Consider the following 14828-nt stretch of genomic DNA (forward strand, 5'->3'; position numbering starts at 1 on the left):
CCGGCCCCATGTGGCAGCGGCTCTGCTCCGCCCTCCGGAGGCTCCGCGGCTCGGCCGCCGCCTCCCCGGCCGGCGGGGATCGCCCGCCCGCCGGCGCTATGGAGCGGGCCGTGGTGCGCTGCGTGCCCTCTGAGCCCAAGCTGAGCCTGCGGTTCGTGCTCCCCGACGGCAGCGCCAAGCACATGCAGCGGGACCAGGCGGAGCCGCTGGGCCGGGCTCTGGCCCGCATCGCCACCAACGCCGCCAAGGGCCCTACCAAGGCGGCCAAGAAGAGCAAGAAGGCGCGGGCGGAGGGCGGCCCGGCGGGGGAGGCCGCGGCGCTGCCGGACGTGCGGCTGTTCTCCCGGGACGGGGCGGCGGTGGGCGCGGAGGTGCCGAACGCGGCGGCCTGGCAGGACGGCTCGGTGCTGCACATCGGGGACGCGCGGTACCGCGTGGAGCGCAACCCACCCGCGCTCACCGAGCTGCAGCTGCCGCGCTCTCTGCTCGCCGGCTTCCCCGTGTGCCCCAAGGTGAGCGCCGAGTTCGCCGCCCCGGAGCACTGCCTGTTCCGCTGGTACCGCGAGCGGCGGCCCGGGCCCGGCGGGGAGGCGGCGGAGAGCGAGGCCGGGCCGGGCTGGGTGGAGGCGGCGGCCGCCGAGCGCGTTTTCACGCCGTCCAACGCGCTGGTGGGGCTGCGGCTGAAGCTGCGCTGCACGCCCGGGGACGGGGCGCAGCGCTACGGGCCGCCCTGCGAGGTGGAGAGCAGCGGGCCCGTGGAGGCCGGGCCCGGCGCCTGCACCTTCGACCCCCGACACCTCTACACCGGCAAGGTCTGCGGGGACCGCGCCGTCCGCGCCGTCTCTTACAACATCCTGGCCGACACCTACGCCCAGACCGAGTTCTCCCGCACCGTGCTCTACCCCTACTGCGCCCCGTACGCCCTGGAGCTCGACTACCGGCAGAACCTCCTCAAGAAGGAGCTGGCGGGTTACAACGCCGACCTCATCTGCCTGCAAGAGGTGGATAAGTCTGTGTTCGTGGACAGCTTGGCTCCGGCCCTGGATGCTTTTGGTCTCGAAGGGCTGTTCAGGATCAAGGAGAAGCAGCACGAAGGCCTGGCCACTTTCTACCGCAGGGCCAAATTCAGCCTCCTTAGCCAGCACGACATAGCGTTCAGCGACGCGCTGCTCTCGGACCCGCTGCACAAGGAGTTGTGCGACAGGCTGGCCAAGTACCCCCTGGTGCAGGAGAAGGTGCTGCAGAGATCATCTGTGCTGCAGGTACCGGCTCCTACGCGCATTCTGCATCTTTCCTTCCCCTCGCGCTTCCCGCGGGCAGGTGCAGCCATGCTGGGTTTGCTGAGCATCAAACATAAGTAACAGTGATACCTGCTCTGTTGGCCAGGGTAATGAATAGAGCAGAACAGCAGTTTAGGACCAAGAACAAGATATTGAGACTTTTCAGAACTGGGTGTATGGAATTAGCAAAATTTGGTAAAAAAGGCAAAATTATTCTCTTTAAGATGAACCTCTGTTGAGGTTCTGGGCCACATTTTGATTTATGGTTGGTGGTGTTGGCTGCCAAGCTTTTCGCTCCTTCCTTACTCTCGTGTGTCGGAATATGTATTTGATAAAACCTAAATCTTGTAAATCAGTTGTAAATGAGATTAAGTTATTTTCGCTTGCCTTAATGATGCCACTTCATAAAGTGACAGTAGGGAGAGAAATAAGGTTGCATGTGTTTGTGAGCTTATTGATACCAGTGGGTCTGTGTAAATGTGTAAGATTTAAATGTGTGTCAGGAATTTCAGAGACGCTCATTGGTGAGTTTCCTGCTCATAGACTGAGTAGGACTAACGAGCTGCCCTTCATAACTGAAATCACCTCTGGATTTGCGTTCAATGTAACGACTAGGCAATGCTGGTTTGCTTGCTGAAACCAGAGATACAGCTCCAATTCTGTTGCAGAGGTGGGAGAATAGAAAATAAAAGTAGTTAAGAATGGTACAGCATTAGGAACATCCTATGAAAAAATATGGATTGAAGGAAAGAATATGGCCAAACCAGGTGCTTATTAACAAAAAGAATGTTTGTCAAATACCTGGATGTATTGATAATGTTAGATATATATTTACTGGCTTGATACTCAGACCAGATAAATAGATTTGAATTAGGAGCTGTACTGTTTATCAGTTAAAAGTGTCAGTTCCTGGAGCTGGATTGTTATAAAGGCATAAGCATTTTAAAAAATATATAACCTCTTCCTTTAAGGCTTATCAAAGGTCACTTTTCTCTTGAAGGTTTCAGTTCTTCAGTCTACAACCGATCCTTCCAGGAAGATTTGTGTAGCCAATACCCATCTCTACTGGCACCCAAAAGGTAATTTTGTCATGTTCCTGTATGCAGGTTTGTAAAGGTTTTTGTCCTTCCTGGGGAGAACAGATTTCCCCCCATTCTTTTGCAGCTGTAACCTTCTCTTCTGGAACACAGGGTTTCCTGCCTTGCATCTCATCTAGATGCATCAAATCAGGCTGCTGAGTCCGATTGTTTATTTCTTCATTTTCCTTTAGAGTCAGATTGTTCTGGTCTGCCTGGAAATCAGTAAAATACAGCTGAAAAAAAGTCACGTTACACACAATTTGCACACAGAGCAGATGGTAAAACAGAGCTGGCTTTGTGTGCGCTCATGGCTTCCCCGTCTGCTGTATCTGAAGGACTGACACTGGGGTATTGCCAGAACAGCAACCACATCGGGCTACAGGAGCTTTTAGAAGAGATTCTCCTCTCTTAAACTAAGTCTTGGTTTGGTTCTGTGCCTTTTAGGAGCACTGTTATGATGGTCCCCCCAATGGAAAGCTGCTGTGATGTTTGCGGTTCAGAGTCCTTGCACGTGTGTTTAAATTAAAACATTGCCGCTCTAAAACTTACATAGTCACAAACTTCAAAGACTTCTTTATTTATGAAAACTATTCTAAAATCTAGTGCACAGAAACCTTGTAATGAGATCACTGTTTCAGAGCTATGCAGGGAAGGAGCAACTTGGAAAGTTTCTCCAGTGCTACTGTGAAGCGTTTAACAGGTTTTTATGTTCGTAGGTGGGAACATCCGTCTCATCCAAATCGCTGTAGCCTTGTCTCACATCAGGCACGTAGCGTGCGACTTGTATCCCAGCATTCCCATCATATTCTGCGGAGACTTCAACAGCACCCCATGGTCGGGAACGTACAGCTTCATCAGCAGCGGCCACGTCGCCGAGGACCACGAGGACTGGGTCTCCAGCGGGGAGGACGAGCGGTGCAACATGGCCCTGCGCCACCCCTTCCAGCTGCTCAGCGCCTGCGGGGAGCCCGCCTACACAAACTACGTGGGGGGGTTCCATGGGTGCCTGGACTACATTTTCATCGACAGAACCGCTCTGGAGGTTGAACAGGTCATTCCGCTGCCCAGTCATGAAGAAGTCACAACACATCAGGCTTTGCCAAGTGTTTCACATCCTTCTGATCATATAGCGCTAGTGTGTGACTTGAAGTGGAAATAAATGAGGTCTTGCGTGGTGCTTTTAGAGGTTTTTCAAATGGAATTGAACTGGGGGTACACCCTGGCTCATATGCTACCAAAAGGGAAGTCAGAATGACTACTGAAAAGTTCATGTGTTTAATGGTTCTACTGAGTATTATCACACTGCTCAGAATATTTGCATGACTTTTCCCTTCCCTTTTTATATCCTATATAAGAAAAATATATTTAAGACAGGGGGTTTGAAAATTGGATTATCATATACCTTTTTATTGGTGTTTTTAAAGAATTAAGATTTGTTAAAAGAGATTAATTTAATCTGATTTCTATGAGTGTACAAACTAAACCCTATTCAATTCAGAACCTGAAAACAAATGCATTTAGTTGATTCAACCTCATTGTCATTACTGTCCTGACAATTCTTAAAATTAAGTCCAGAAATGGTCATGTTCACCATTACTTTTTAGTAAGTGGGCTGAACAATGTACTTGTACCTGCTGCCTTCTGAGAAGATGCTCGTTACCTGTCAGTGACTGTTTGCAGGGAGATCCAGAGCAGTGTGGCGCATTGGCTCTCTGTGCCTGCCTCTTTAAAAAGAAACTCAAGTGACTTACAGACCTCTACCACAATTGTTCTATTTTGTTCCTCTACTGCACACAAAGGCCCAAATTTTTACTACTGCTTTTACTCACATTTTTTTCCTTCTAGAAATAGCCTCAGCTTCCTTATTTTCTAAGAGATCATTTGGGTGTGGGGAAATGTGTTTTATCTGTACCACTACTGAATGGTTGGAAGGCTTGGGCCATTTAACAAGCTTCTTTCACTGCATCATTGGTCCATGTTAAACAGCATTTGAAAACCATTTCAGCAGATCTCCCTCTTTCACCTAATAAAGTTCCCTTTCCAGGGGTGTGTCTTTTCTAGTTACTGGTGTCTGTCATGGCAAAGCTAGTCCACCCAGGCTGATGGGAGCTGTGAACCCTACACCTGCACAACCACTCACCTGCACTCACCCCACTCTGTTTTCTACTGAAACCAGGGAGTCACTTTCTTTAGCTGAGGGTTGTTGGTCGCGGCTCTTGCTGTGGTACCTGCTGGACTGTGCAATGAAATCATGCTTTGGGTTCCTAAAGACATTAATAGAACATTTCAGTTGGAAGATTGAGCCATACGTGCACCCATGCAGCAGAAAAACACTTTAAAACACCTAGTAGTAGCAGTCTCAAAACCACATTAATATCAGTCTTTTATACTACAGAGGTGTAAGGAGCAGAAACATGGCAGTAGACAGTACCAGTCGCATAGAACTGATTTTTGGGGTGACTATCACCCTTGTAATCCTGTTCTAGCCACCACCAGGACTGGTGATTCCCCTGCCAGAACCCAGGCTGGTTTCTAGTGCAGATACAAGCATGAGGCAGACATGCATGCTTTCCAGGCAGTTCGGATTTGGTTTATTACACTTTTTGTAACTGTTTTTTCCATATCTGGACACCTTAAAAAGGAATTCTAGAGTTACAGCTTCAAGAGACACCTACAGAACTCTCCAAGTGTTGGGGACAGCTGCTCTACTGTACCATCAACAACTTGGTTGCCCACCTTCCACGTCCTGAATACATAGTCCTGAACAAGAGAAAATCTGAGATTGATGTTCACATTCGAGCTGCAGGAAAGCTCAGTAGAGCGAGAAAGAATAAGTGATTAACCTGCAGGTTCAACTACTTCAGGAATCAAGAAGAGCATACACAGAACTATACATTTTATCATTTTATTAGGAATAATTCCAAGTGGGTTATGAAGAAACTAATCCATTGAGTTTGATGAATTTTCCAAAATTTCTTTATGAAGATATGTTCACCAACAAACAGTAAAACTTCAGCAGAACTATTATACACTGGGCAAAAATAGTCAGGCTGATACCAAAAAGCAACATGCAACATAAAAAAGAGATACAATATAAAGGAAGACAATCTGCTGAATATTAAAAACAACCTCAACATGAGCTCTTCGCAACCAGCACAGAACTATTCTACCCATCAAATCCAATTCACACAAAGGCAAGTTGGGCCGGTAGAACCCAAGGTTTAATGAACTGTTCCTCAGTGCAGTAGATCTGTATAGTGTTTTAGAGCATGTCCTCGGCTGGAACAAGCAGTACTAGGAATTCTTTTTGGCAAGGGAGAGAAATAAATACATACGGAATGCTACATTTGTTAGATCAGCAGACTGTCTGAGGAATGAAACAGGGCGTCAGTAAACTAAAAGTAGCGGGGAGAAAAAAATTTAAAACATTAATTTATTTGGGCTCAAAAGAGTATTCAAAACAGATCGGAAAGATGTCACAATAACTATATTCAGGCATTTAGGCTAATGAGGGAATAAAATCAGAAGATACACTTTTTCCAAGTTAAGGAGATTTTTACCCAAGCATATTGCTACCTTTGCAACATGTAGCTCGGTAAACAATAATTGGCAACAAAATAAGTTGAAACGCTGTAAGATCCTGCCCAAATACCAGTTCCAGATACTGTAATAACCAAGATGCAAACTAATTTTGTTGTAACAAGCCTAGACCACTTATATCAAACATGTCCCTGGTGAGAGTCATCCAGTTGGAGTTAACGTTTCGAGAGCTCGTTTGACAGCCAGTCGAGTCCCTCGTACAGACCAGTTCCTTGCGTAGCACAGGTAGCCTGGACGTACCACTGTCAACGCAGAACACACACAACATTACACTTAAAAACTGACAAGAGTGCAAGCTATGTTATCACAGTAGGTGACACCTGCACACACTCTAATAGTGTTCTTCAAACACTGCTTTGCACTGGAAGTACAGTCAATATTGAACAGATGATACAAGTTTCGGAAAGTATGTATCAGTAGGTGGGATTCAGACACAACCTAAACGCTTGGTGTTGGCCCACAAATGCCAGGACACTGTTTAACGCATCCAGAGACAAATACAGAACTTGCATTTGGTTTATAAGCCGAACAATAGCTTCTTGTTTTTGAAAGACTGCTCTTGAGGAAATGGAACTATCTCAATTAACGTACTTGTAAAACACCCTGCAGAGATATAACCTTAGTGCATCGACATACAGACATGAAGTGAGTATTAGAGAATGACGGACGGTTTCTGTGAAGCATCCCCACGGAAAGCCCACCACATAGCTCGACAAACATGTCTGAGAGCTGTATCCAGTGACAGCCTGGAATATCTGTATTTTTCCAGGAAAAGGTCAGAGACGAAACATCTGCAACAGCTGCACACATTGGATTATACTTCTAAATCACTTACCTTGAACAAGGACCTTAAACTACATACTATGGAGTTTAATAGCAGGACCACGCATCTTTCTACAGAAAGAGGTGAAAACTTCCCTTTACGATGAGTAGTATGTTTATGATATATAGTTAAGGCAGATGAGAGTTCAGGACCCCGGAGGTTTAGCACTTACAGTTCTGTTACGCAGAGACTGAAGCCCTAGTTTATCTGTCATTTCACTGATTGCCATGGCATTGGGCAGGTCCTGCTTGTTGGCAAACAGCAGCAGCACCGCATCTCGCAGCTCATCCTCCTGGAGCTACAGAAAAAAGCCTCACGTTATTAAATCAGCCCACTTAAGTACTTCAGTTGCTTCAACAAGCTAAACACTGATTTAAGGGTTATAAACACTCATTCTTGTTCCTGAAGTCATTAGTAAGTACTTACTGAAATCCAACGAGTACCCGACAGAACATCTCCTTGAAGTAAGATGTTCTTTCTTAATCTGCTGCATTTGACTTTATGTTTTATGACGGAACATTCTGATACGTCTGTGGTTCTGAGCTAAAGCTCTACAGAGTTGCAGTCACAACTCCGCACTATGTGACGCAGAATTACCAGAATATTACCAAAACCACGACCAAGTGTAACAATCCCATGTCACAAGGTATTGATATTTACCATTTTCTGCAGCTCTTCTGCGGCTTCCTGGATTCTCTCTCTGTCATTGCTGTCTACCACAAAAATGAGGCCCTGTAAGAAGATAAGCAGTTTTAAAATAACAATGGAAACATACAGTATTAATTCAAAAAAATAAACTCTGAATATTGTGACTGTCCCCCCTCTTACATAAGCAAATTTGCCAGAAATTACTGTTTAGGTAATGCAAGATGTTTGTCTGAACAACTACATAATAGGTTTAAACTGCAAAATAAAGCTAGACCTTCTAAATTTAAAAAAATGTCAGTCTATAGATCAGTGCATGACTCAGTTTGCAATTAAAAAAGACAAGACACCAGTAGTTTTGGTCTGAAAACCTTACATTTTATCATTCAGGAAAACAGAAGCATCTTTTAAAAATATTTTGTAATAGGGCTGAAAAAGGAACTGAAATTCAGTATTACTCTGTTCACAACCGTACTTTGCCAGCTCCTTTTGTCAATCCAGAGCTCTGGTTTTCTGCGCCAATCGCATCCATTACGCTACACAGAAGGTTCTTGGAAACAATTCTATACTCAACACAGAATAAAATCCAGTCCCAAAGTTTCCTGATACTGATAAGCAACACACCTCACTACTTGCCAACTAAAAGAATCGCATTTGTCACCAAAAATGACAGCGGTCCCATCAATATGAAGCCAACGCTTTCTAATCAATCAGTAACAAGATCTTGACATTTTTAGATACTCATCGTGCTAAATACCCTGATATAGCACAGTGAAGCTGTAGATTTTGAGGCTGATTAGAAAAAAAGAATATGCAGAAGGGTGCTTAGCCCACAACATTTCTTACGTATAAGCCAGTGCCAGTTCAAACAGATCAAAGCACAGATAGGGCACATTCGGTGAGTTCCTCCCGAACCAAGCAGGGGCTCTGGCACGTTACAGCACCCCCAGGATCCCCAGCCCTCCAGCCTCGCCAGGCACAGGACCAGACCCGACCCCTTCAGGGTGACAGACCAGCTTCACCTACAATAAAAGCTGCGTATTCCTTGCAGAAGTGAGGAGCCTTTCTGACACGAAGGGACAGAAAACAACCTTCTGCGTATAACAAGACTCTAGAAAACAGGCCTTCAATGGTTACCATCTCAGAGCTCTTACCTGCGTGTTCTGGAAATAATGCCTCCAAAGAGGTCTGATTTTATCTTGACCACCAACATCCCAAACTGTGAAACAAATGTTTTTATATTCTACTGTTTCCACATTAAAACCTAAAAGAAAAAAAAATAGGCAGTTAGAAATAGTTAACGCTAGTGTTAAAATGTAATTCTAATATCTTAAATACAGTTACTTCCTAAGTTGTATTTCTCCCATATTTATATGAAATGGCTTACGAGAACTGAATTGCCAGATTAAGAAGAAAACTGACTAAGGGAAAGAAATAATAAATTAACCAATAAAATCCACCTTTGGTTCAGCAAGACTTTGATCCACGTGGTGCATGGGGGAAGTACTGGTACTTAATGAGTCCTGTACCCCGAGCTATCGGCCACGGTCAGAACGGGATTCTGCTCTGATGCAGTTTTGTTGGGGCAGAACCAGAAACACCACGTTTGCCTTGATTCCTACACTAACAGCAAAGACACAAATCCCTACACTCTCTACAAGCCCGACTCTACAACACAAATTCAGAGTAACAAGAAATAAGATATCGGAACTTGTCATCTTACCAATAGTAGGAATTGTGGTGACAATTTCTCCTAGTTTCAGTTTATAAAGAATAGTTGTCTTGCCAGCAGCATCCAAACCAACTAGAATAAACAGAAAACTTGATTTAGTTCACAATATGAACTACAACCATTGCATTGAAAAATACAGAAATATGCCATTTTACATACATGGTGTTTTTCTGAGCAGAACACTTTTCAAACACTCTTCAATCATTGTTGATATTCTACTTTGTTTCTCCCCATCTCCTCTACCCAGCACTTAAGAGAGAATATGCAATTAGCACTTGTGTTACCTAAGTTTCCTCATTCACTCTGACAGTCTCTTCTCAGGCAGGATGGTTTTAAATGTCCAGCAACAGCAGCACGCAGTTCGTTACGCGGCACCCACGCTGGGGAAGGTCTCGCTCGCTCAGTGTTCAGCTATGGGCGGTTTCACACGCAACCGAACCTACAGGAGTTGGCTTTACCACGGAAATCACTTCAGTCTCCCTCATTCCAGCCCCTTGTCCCTTTGCCAAAACATTTATGTTGCACTGACATAGACACAGATGTTAGGACACTCCTGTTGTCCCTCCAGGTATATACTCCAAGGGCTGTAACTCTTCTTCAGGATATCGCTCGATTCATGGAGTTCCACTAGGACACTTTCTTCAGGAGCCTCCACTTTACAGACCTTCTGCACCAAAATTTGCTCTTGTGTTTCTCCAACAAACCTCAAGCTTGCTGGTTTGCAGTGTAAGCTACACGGTAAACATGTAACCCTTAAAAAAAAGACCCAAACAAAACAACCCACCACAAACTGGAGCCTCAGAGACATTTTTGAGAGGCATCACTAACATCACAGGCACACACCGTAGTTCCCTACACCTGCTTGTGCAATTGCTTATTGGTGAGTATTTCAGAACACGTAAGGGCAACTAAGAACAGAATTCTCTATGTTAGAATCCAATGCTAGCACATAATCCCCTAAATAAACAGCACTGCTATTTGCAAAACTTAAAATAGTAAATAAAACTTTGCCCAAACAAAAATAAAAAACTCAAATAATTAAATAACACTTGCACAAGAAAACAGATGTTATCCTTGTTTGATAACATTCTTAAAGGCTCTGAGTTAATTTCGTACTTGGTGACCGCAATATATTAAGCTTCAAGTGGTTTGATGACTTGACTGTTAATAACAGAACTGTTTCCTCAGCATTGCAATGAAATGGAATTCAAAATTACCTGCTTATTCAGAACGAAACCCAACTCTTAACAAAACGCTCCTTCTCAAGACAAACTGCTGTTACAGCAAACTAGTTAAAAACCCCTATCTGTAATTGTCCTACATTCTGATGCTGTGAACAGGATTACACAGGCCAACGCAGCTTCCTTGCTATTGCCACTGCGTGTTAACAAGTTTTTCTAATTGTTAATGACATGGAAGCAGAGGGGAAAAACAAAAGCTGCCATCAAAACTGAAGCTCCTTGAGAGGTGGTAAACTCCCCAAACGCTCAAATTAAAATGTCAGAGTTTTGAGTTTGCTATTCTGTTGGTCTCTCTTAGAATGACACACAAGCATGAACCAAAAATATACAGGATGCAGCAGAAGTTTCACAAGAGCTTGCAAGCCATGAAACCTGTCAACGTGAGCCTTTCCCCAGGGCACTAATGTGTCAGGAAGCCTTAGAAAACGCTTTATGCGAACTCTGAAAACCTCAAATACACTACCGATACTGAAAACCAATGTTTTTCATAGCACAAGGCTTGAAGTCGAACGCTATTCTCACACAGCTCAGTTATCATTGGTAGGACGCCTACATCTTCACAGGAAAACATGTATCGCATACGTGCATTATATGTGATGGTTTTCCAGTAAATGAACATTAAGATCGTTTAGCAAACCACCAATTAAAGCTCTACATACAAACTCTTCTTCCACCCCCAAAAGCCCCCAAACAGTTATCAGGAGAACAAACCCTGACAGGATTTGTTAAAATTAGCAACCAAAAAGAAACGGTATCATCTACATAAGTGTAGTGTATTTAGGGGTTATACTAAAGATATAGATAAGACAAAAAAAAAAACCTAATCTCATTTCAAAGAATACACACATGGCATCGAGAACCATTTGAAGATATGACTCAGGGTTAAGAAATTACAAACTACTCAAGAATTGTCAGCTCTTCCCCAGTCGAAGCGCTGACCGCCCAGCTCCCCGCTCCGCGCCAGGAGCCGCGGCCACCGCGCCGGGTTGGCAGGAGGCGGCGTTAGCTGTGCAAACACCGCCCGGGGACCGCATGTGCTCCAATCCGCTCTTATCCGCAGATCTACCCGAGCTGCTGGACTTTGCACCGCGGCAGGTGAGCTCTGCAGACAGGTTTGCTCCTGCTGGCTGCACACCTGGGACAGCGGCTTTAACCAAGGGGAGGCAATTTCTGCAAAGTAACATCACCCTCTTTTCAAAAACGGCCTCTTTTAGCCAAACTGTAAATCTTATGAAGTCCCAACAAGCAATAGTCATCAAGAGCACAGCCTCTATTCATTCTTCTTACACCAATTCGCCATGTGCCGCCCTTTTTAGAACAAGAAATTCTAGAGCACCAAATCAGATTTAATCTTTTGAGCTGTTAGGAAGTGTAACTATTGCTTTTAGTAGCCCAAGAGTAAACACACATTCACATTTGCACTGGAACACTAAATGTCAATCTATGAGCTACTTCCATGCCAGAAAGCTGAAGCTGACTTAACAATCAAGATTAAAACCTAAGTCTTAAACCCCCAAATAACGTAAATTTCCAGTTCCACATTTCACTCTGATCCCGCTGCATTACTGCCCACTGACAGGGCTGAGGAGCAAGAATCCCCATGTAGGGTATGACAGCAGCGGTACCACCAAGCATTCAGGTAACAAAGTACAAATAAGAAGCACTTGCAACCATTTATCTTTAAACTGAGTCAAACATCCTCTTCCTGTAGCTGGAGAAAAACCATCTCCCAGGCTTTGTGTTGCTGTCACAAGCAGCGTGGCTCCCAGCCCTGCACTCCTCACAATGTTTTATTTGCAGCCTGTCAGGTGCTTCTTGATCTCCAGATCACAGCTCACCTGGCCCTGGGAACACCACCCTGTGACCACATCACCTTCCTCATTCACCAGCTGATTATTAAGCTGCCTTAGCTATCACAGCACAGAGCTGCATTTAAACCATAGATGCAGAAAAATTGCGAACTGACTTCTAAAACGGAACCCACACCAACACCAAGAGATTTTGGTTGTCAGATTGAGATTTCCAAGATTTACTATAGAATAGTGTGTTGCTGCTTCCAAAATGAATATTTCCCATATTCAGAGAAGGAGAGGGGAAGAAGCTTCTACTGTACGTGATTGATTTATGACATTCATGTTACAATCAAAAGCCAGCTTAAAGTAATAAAATTAACAAATCCTAATTTACTACAGGTTTGTATTTCTTCACTTTTACCTTTATACCATCTCTCTCACACAGACACTGTCTCATCCTACAATCAAGCTCATCTGAGGACTTTACTTCATTCATTTCGAGTCATATGAAGAGTCCGGCTGTAGGTGAGACAGTCAAATCACCTCCTTGAAACCAACACATGTACTAAGCTGTCTCGAAGACAAAAATTACTCACATTATTTTGAAATGGATAAAGCGTCTCTAATTTCAAACAGACAAGATCCAATAAAAATCACCGTGCATACAATAAGGAATCCTGTCATCACAAAACGTATGGAGAACATGGAACATTATAATTTAAAAAGCTGCATTACTGTGCCTGCTGTGCACACCCAGGCAGCGTTAAGGATCAGCATTGTGCCCAGTTCCATGGTCAGGGCCCAGCTTCATTGCCAGCTACACCAAAATGAGCACTTCATGTAATTTCTTAGCACAAACCACTTCAGTCAATGGCCATGAATCAAGTTCCAGACACTTTGGTAATAGAATTTGAGAAAAACTAGGGGGTTAAGATCTGTTTGTGCACAAAGCTTGTGGGGTGGGCAGAAGAGCTGAAGCGGGGGAGGAAATACAGAATGCAGGGTGTACTGGCTTTGACCTTCCAAACTGTAATCTTGCAGTGAGAATCTTCAAGAGCCACTGGCTTCAAATTTTAACACAGTCCATGTCAAGAGAACTGCAACCTAATTATAAATGAACAATTATGGACAAATAGTAAAACTAAGTAAGCACTGGAAAAAAAAAAAAAAAACAAACCAGCCTAAATGGTTTCATGGTTTTGCGCATGAAGTTCGGGAGAATTCAAGTGCACAGACGCTATACCGAAACGCCCTTTCACAAGAGACACAGACACCGTAGTTACCGAAAATCGGCCATTATAGGGCAGTTTCTTCAGCTCTCGGTGTTGAACACACCCGGCTTTGTCCCGTTCTGTGGGGACAGCTCTGGTGCCGGGGCGGCCGGGGCGCGAACCCGAGCAGTGGCCGCCCCGCTCGGCCCCGGCGGCACCTCCCGCAGTTCCATCTTTGTTCTACGTTGTGCTCCGGCCCAACGCGAGCGGAAACGCAGGTGCCGGGGGAAGGGGCCGCTCCGGGGGTTCTGCCCCCCACTGCCCAGCGCGGCCGCGGCCCCAGCAGCGCGGCCGGGGGACAAGGAACCGAGCGGCCGGCGGAGAAGGAAGGGCGGACACACCGCCATCCCACCCCTTCCCCGCCGCTCCTTCACTTCCCAACGGCCCCGCAAGCCCTGAGGGAGGGGACACAGGGGTGTCCCGACCCCCACACCCCAGGACGGGACAAACCTCCCCTGCTCGGAGCCCGCGGCCTCCCCTCCCCCACCGCATCCGTGAGGGAGCGGGCGGGCCCGGCCGGGCTGGGCCAAACGGCCGCGGCCGCCAAGCTCCGGGGAGCGGCGGCTGCGCGCCGCGCTCGCCCCTTACCCATGAGGATGCGCATTTGCTTCTTGCCGAAGAGGCGTGAGAAGAGCGAGGAGATGGTGAGGCCCATGGCGGCTCCGGCGGGCGCTGGGCGGCGGCGCAGGCAGCGGGAGGAGTGCGGCGAGCGCCGGGCTGCGCGGCGGATCCCTCCGCGAGCGACGAGGCGGCCGAGCTGCGGCGTTCGCCCGGCGGCGCCGACTTATGAGGCGCAGGCGGCAGCAAGGACGGCGGAGCTGCTGCTGCGTGACCGGGAAACCTCGCTCGCTCGTTCTCTGCCACGTCACGCTCGCCCCGGCCGCCCGGCTCCAACGCGGACAGAATCACGTCACGCTCGCCACATCCCCCGGCGGCGGCACCGCCCTCCGCCGCACGGCCCGAGCGCCCAACGGCGGCAGGGACTACAACTCCCAGCAGGCACCGCGCCCACCCCGCGCCCCGCTCGGCCGGGCGGCTGCCGCTGGTGCATGATGGGGGGTGTAGTTGCGGGTGGACATCCGGCCTCGCAGTGACTTCCGGCCGCCCCGGGCGAGGCGGAGCGCGGCATGCCGGGAAGTGTAGTCCGCCGGGCCGAGCCGCTCCTCAGGCCGGGGCCCAGCGGCGCGGCCCCACCGCCGGGCCCCGGCCCCGGGAATTCACCTCACCGCCCGCGGTGCGCAGGCTGAGGCGCGACAGCCAGCACGCTCTTCTCTCCAAGGGCCGAAGGACGCTTGAGAACGAGACAGAGAAATGGGGGGGTTCAGGTCAAAACAAATACCAAGTAGCAACAGAGCCATGTCATT

The 14828-nt window shown here is 47.0% G+C and overlaps 2 protein-coding genes across 3 annotated transcripts; one reads left to right on the forward strand and one right to left on the reverse strand.

The window, feature by feature from the left end:
- PDE12 (phosphodiesterase 12) lies at positions 1-4419 on the forward strand. Its single transcript, XM_065845436.2, has 3 exons — positions 1-1262; positions 2281-2359; positions 3076-4419. Exons 1-3 carry the CDS (start codon positions 9-11, stop codon positions 3516-3518), a joined length of 1776 nt encoding a protein of 591 aa, XP_065701508.1. The 5' UTR covers positions 1-8; the 3' UTR covers positions 3519-4419.
- Positions 4420-5250: 831 nt separating this feature from the next.
- On the reverse strand, positions 5251-14398 carry ARF4 (ARF GTPase 4). 2 transcript variants are annotated; one of them, XM_071812906.1, is made up of 7 exons: positions 14249-14397; positions 14053-14181; positions 9151-9231; positions 8582-8691; positions 7443-7514; positions 6955-7080; positions 5251-6201 (listed from the first exon to the last, which is right to left on the reverse strand). In XM_071812906.1, the coding sequence occupies exons 2-7, from the start codon at positions 14117-14119 to the stop codon at positions 6115-6117; spliced, it is 543 nt and encodes a 180-aa protein (XP_071669007.1). In that variant the 5' UTR covers positions 14120-14181; positions 14249-14397; the 3' UTR covers positions 5251-6114. The 2 variants fall into 2 exon arrangements, with proteins under 2 accessions (XP_071669007.1, XP_065701509.1); XM_065845437.2 differs by having other exon boundaries at positions 14053-14398.
- Positions 14399-14828: the final 430 nt, after the last annotated feature.

Source organism: Patagioenas fasciata, chromosome 10, assembly GCF_037038585.1.
Source record: "Patagioenas fasciata isolate bPatFas1 chromosome 10, bPatFas1.hap1, whole genome shotgun sequence".
In the NCBI taxonomy this organism is placed as follows: Eukaryota; Metazoa; Chordata; class Aves; order Columbiformes; family Columbidae; genus Patagioenas; species Patagioenas fasciata.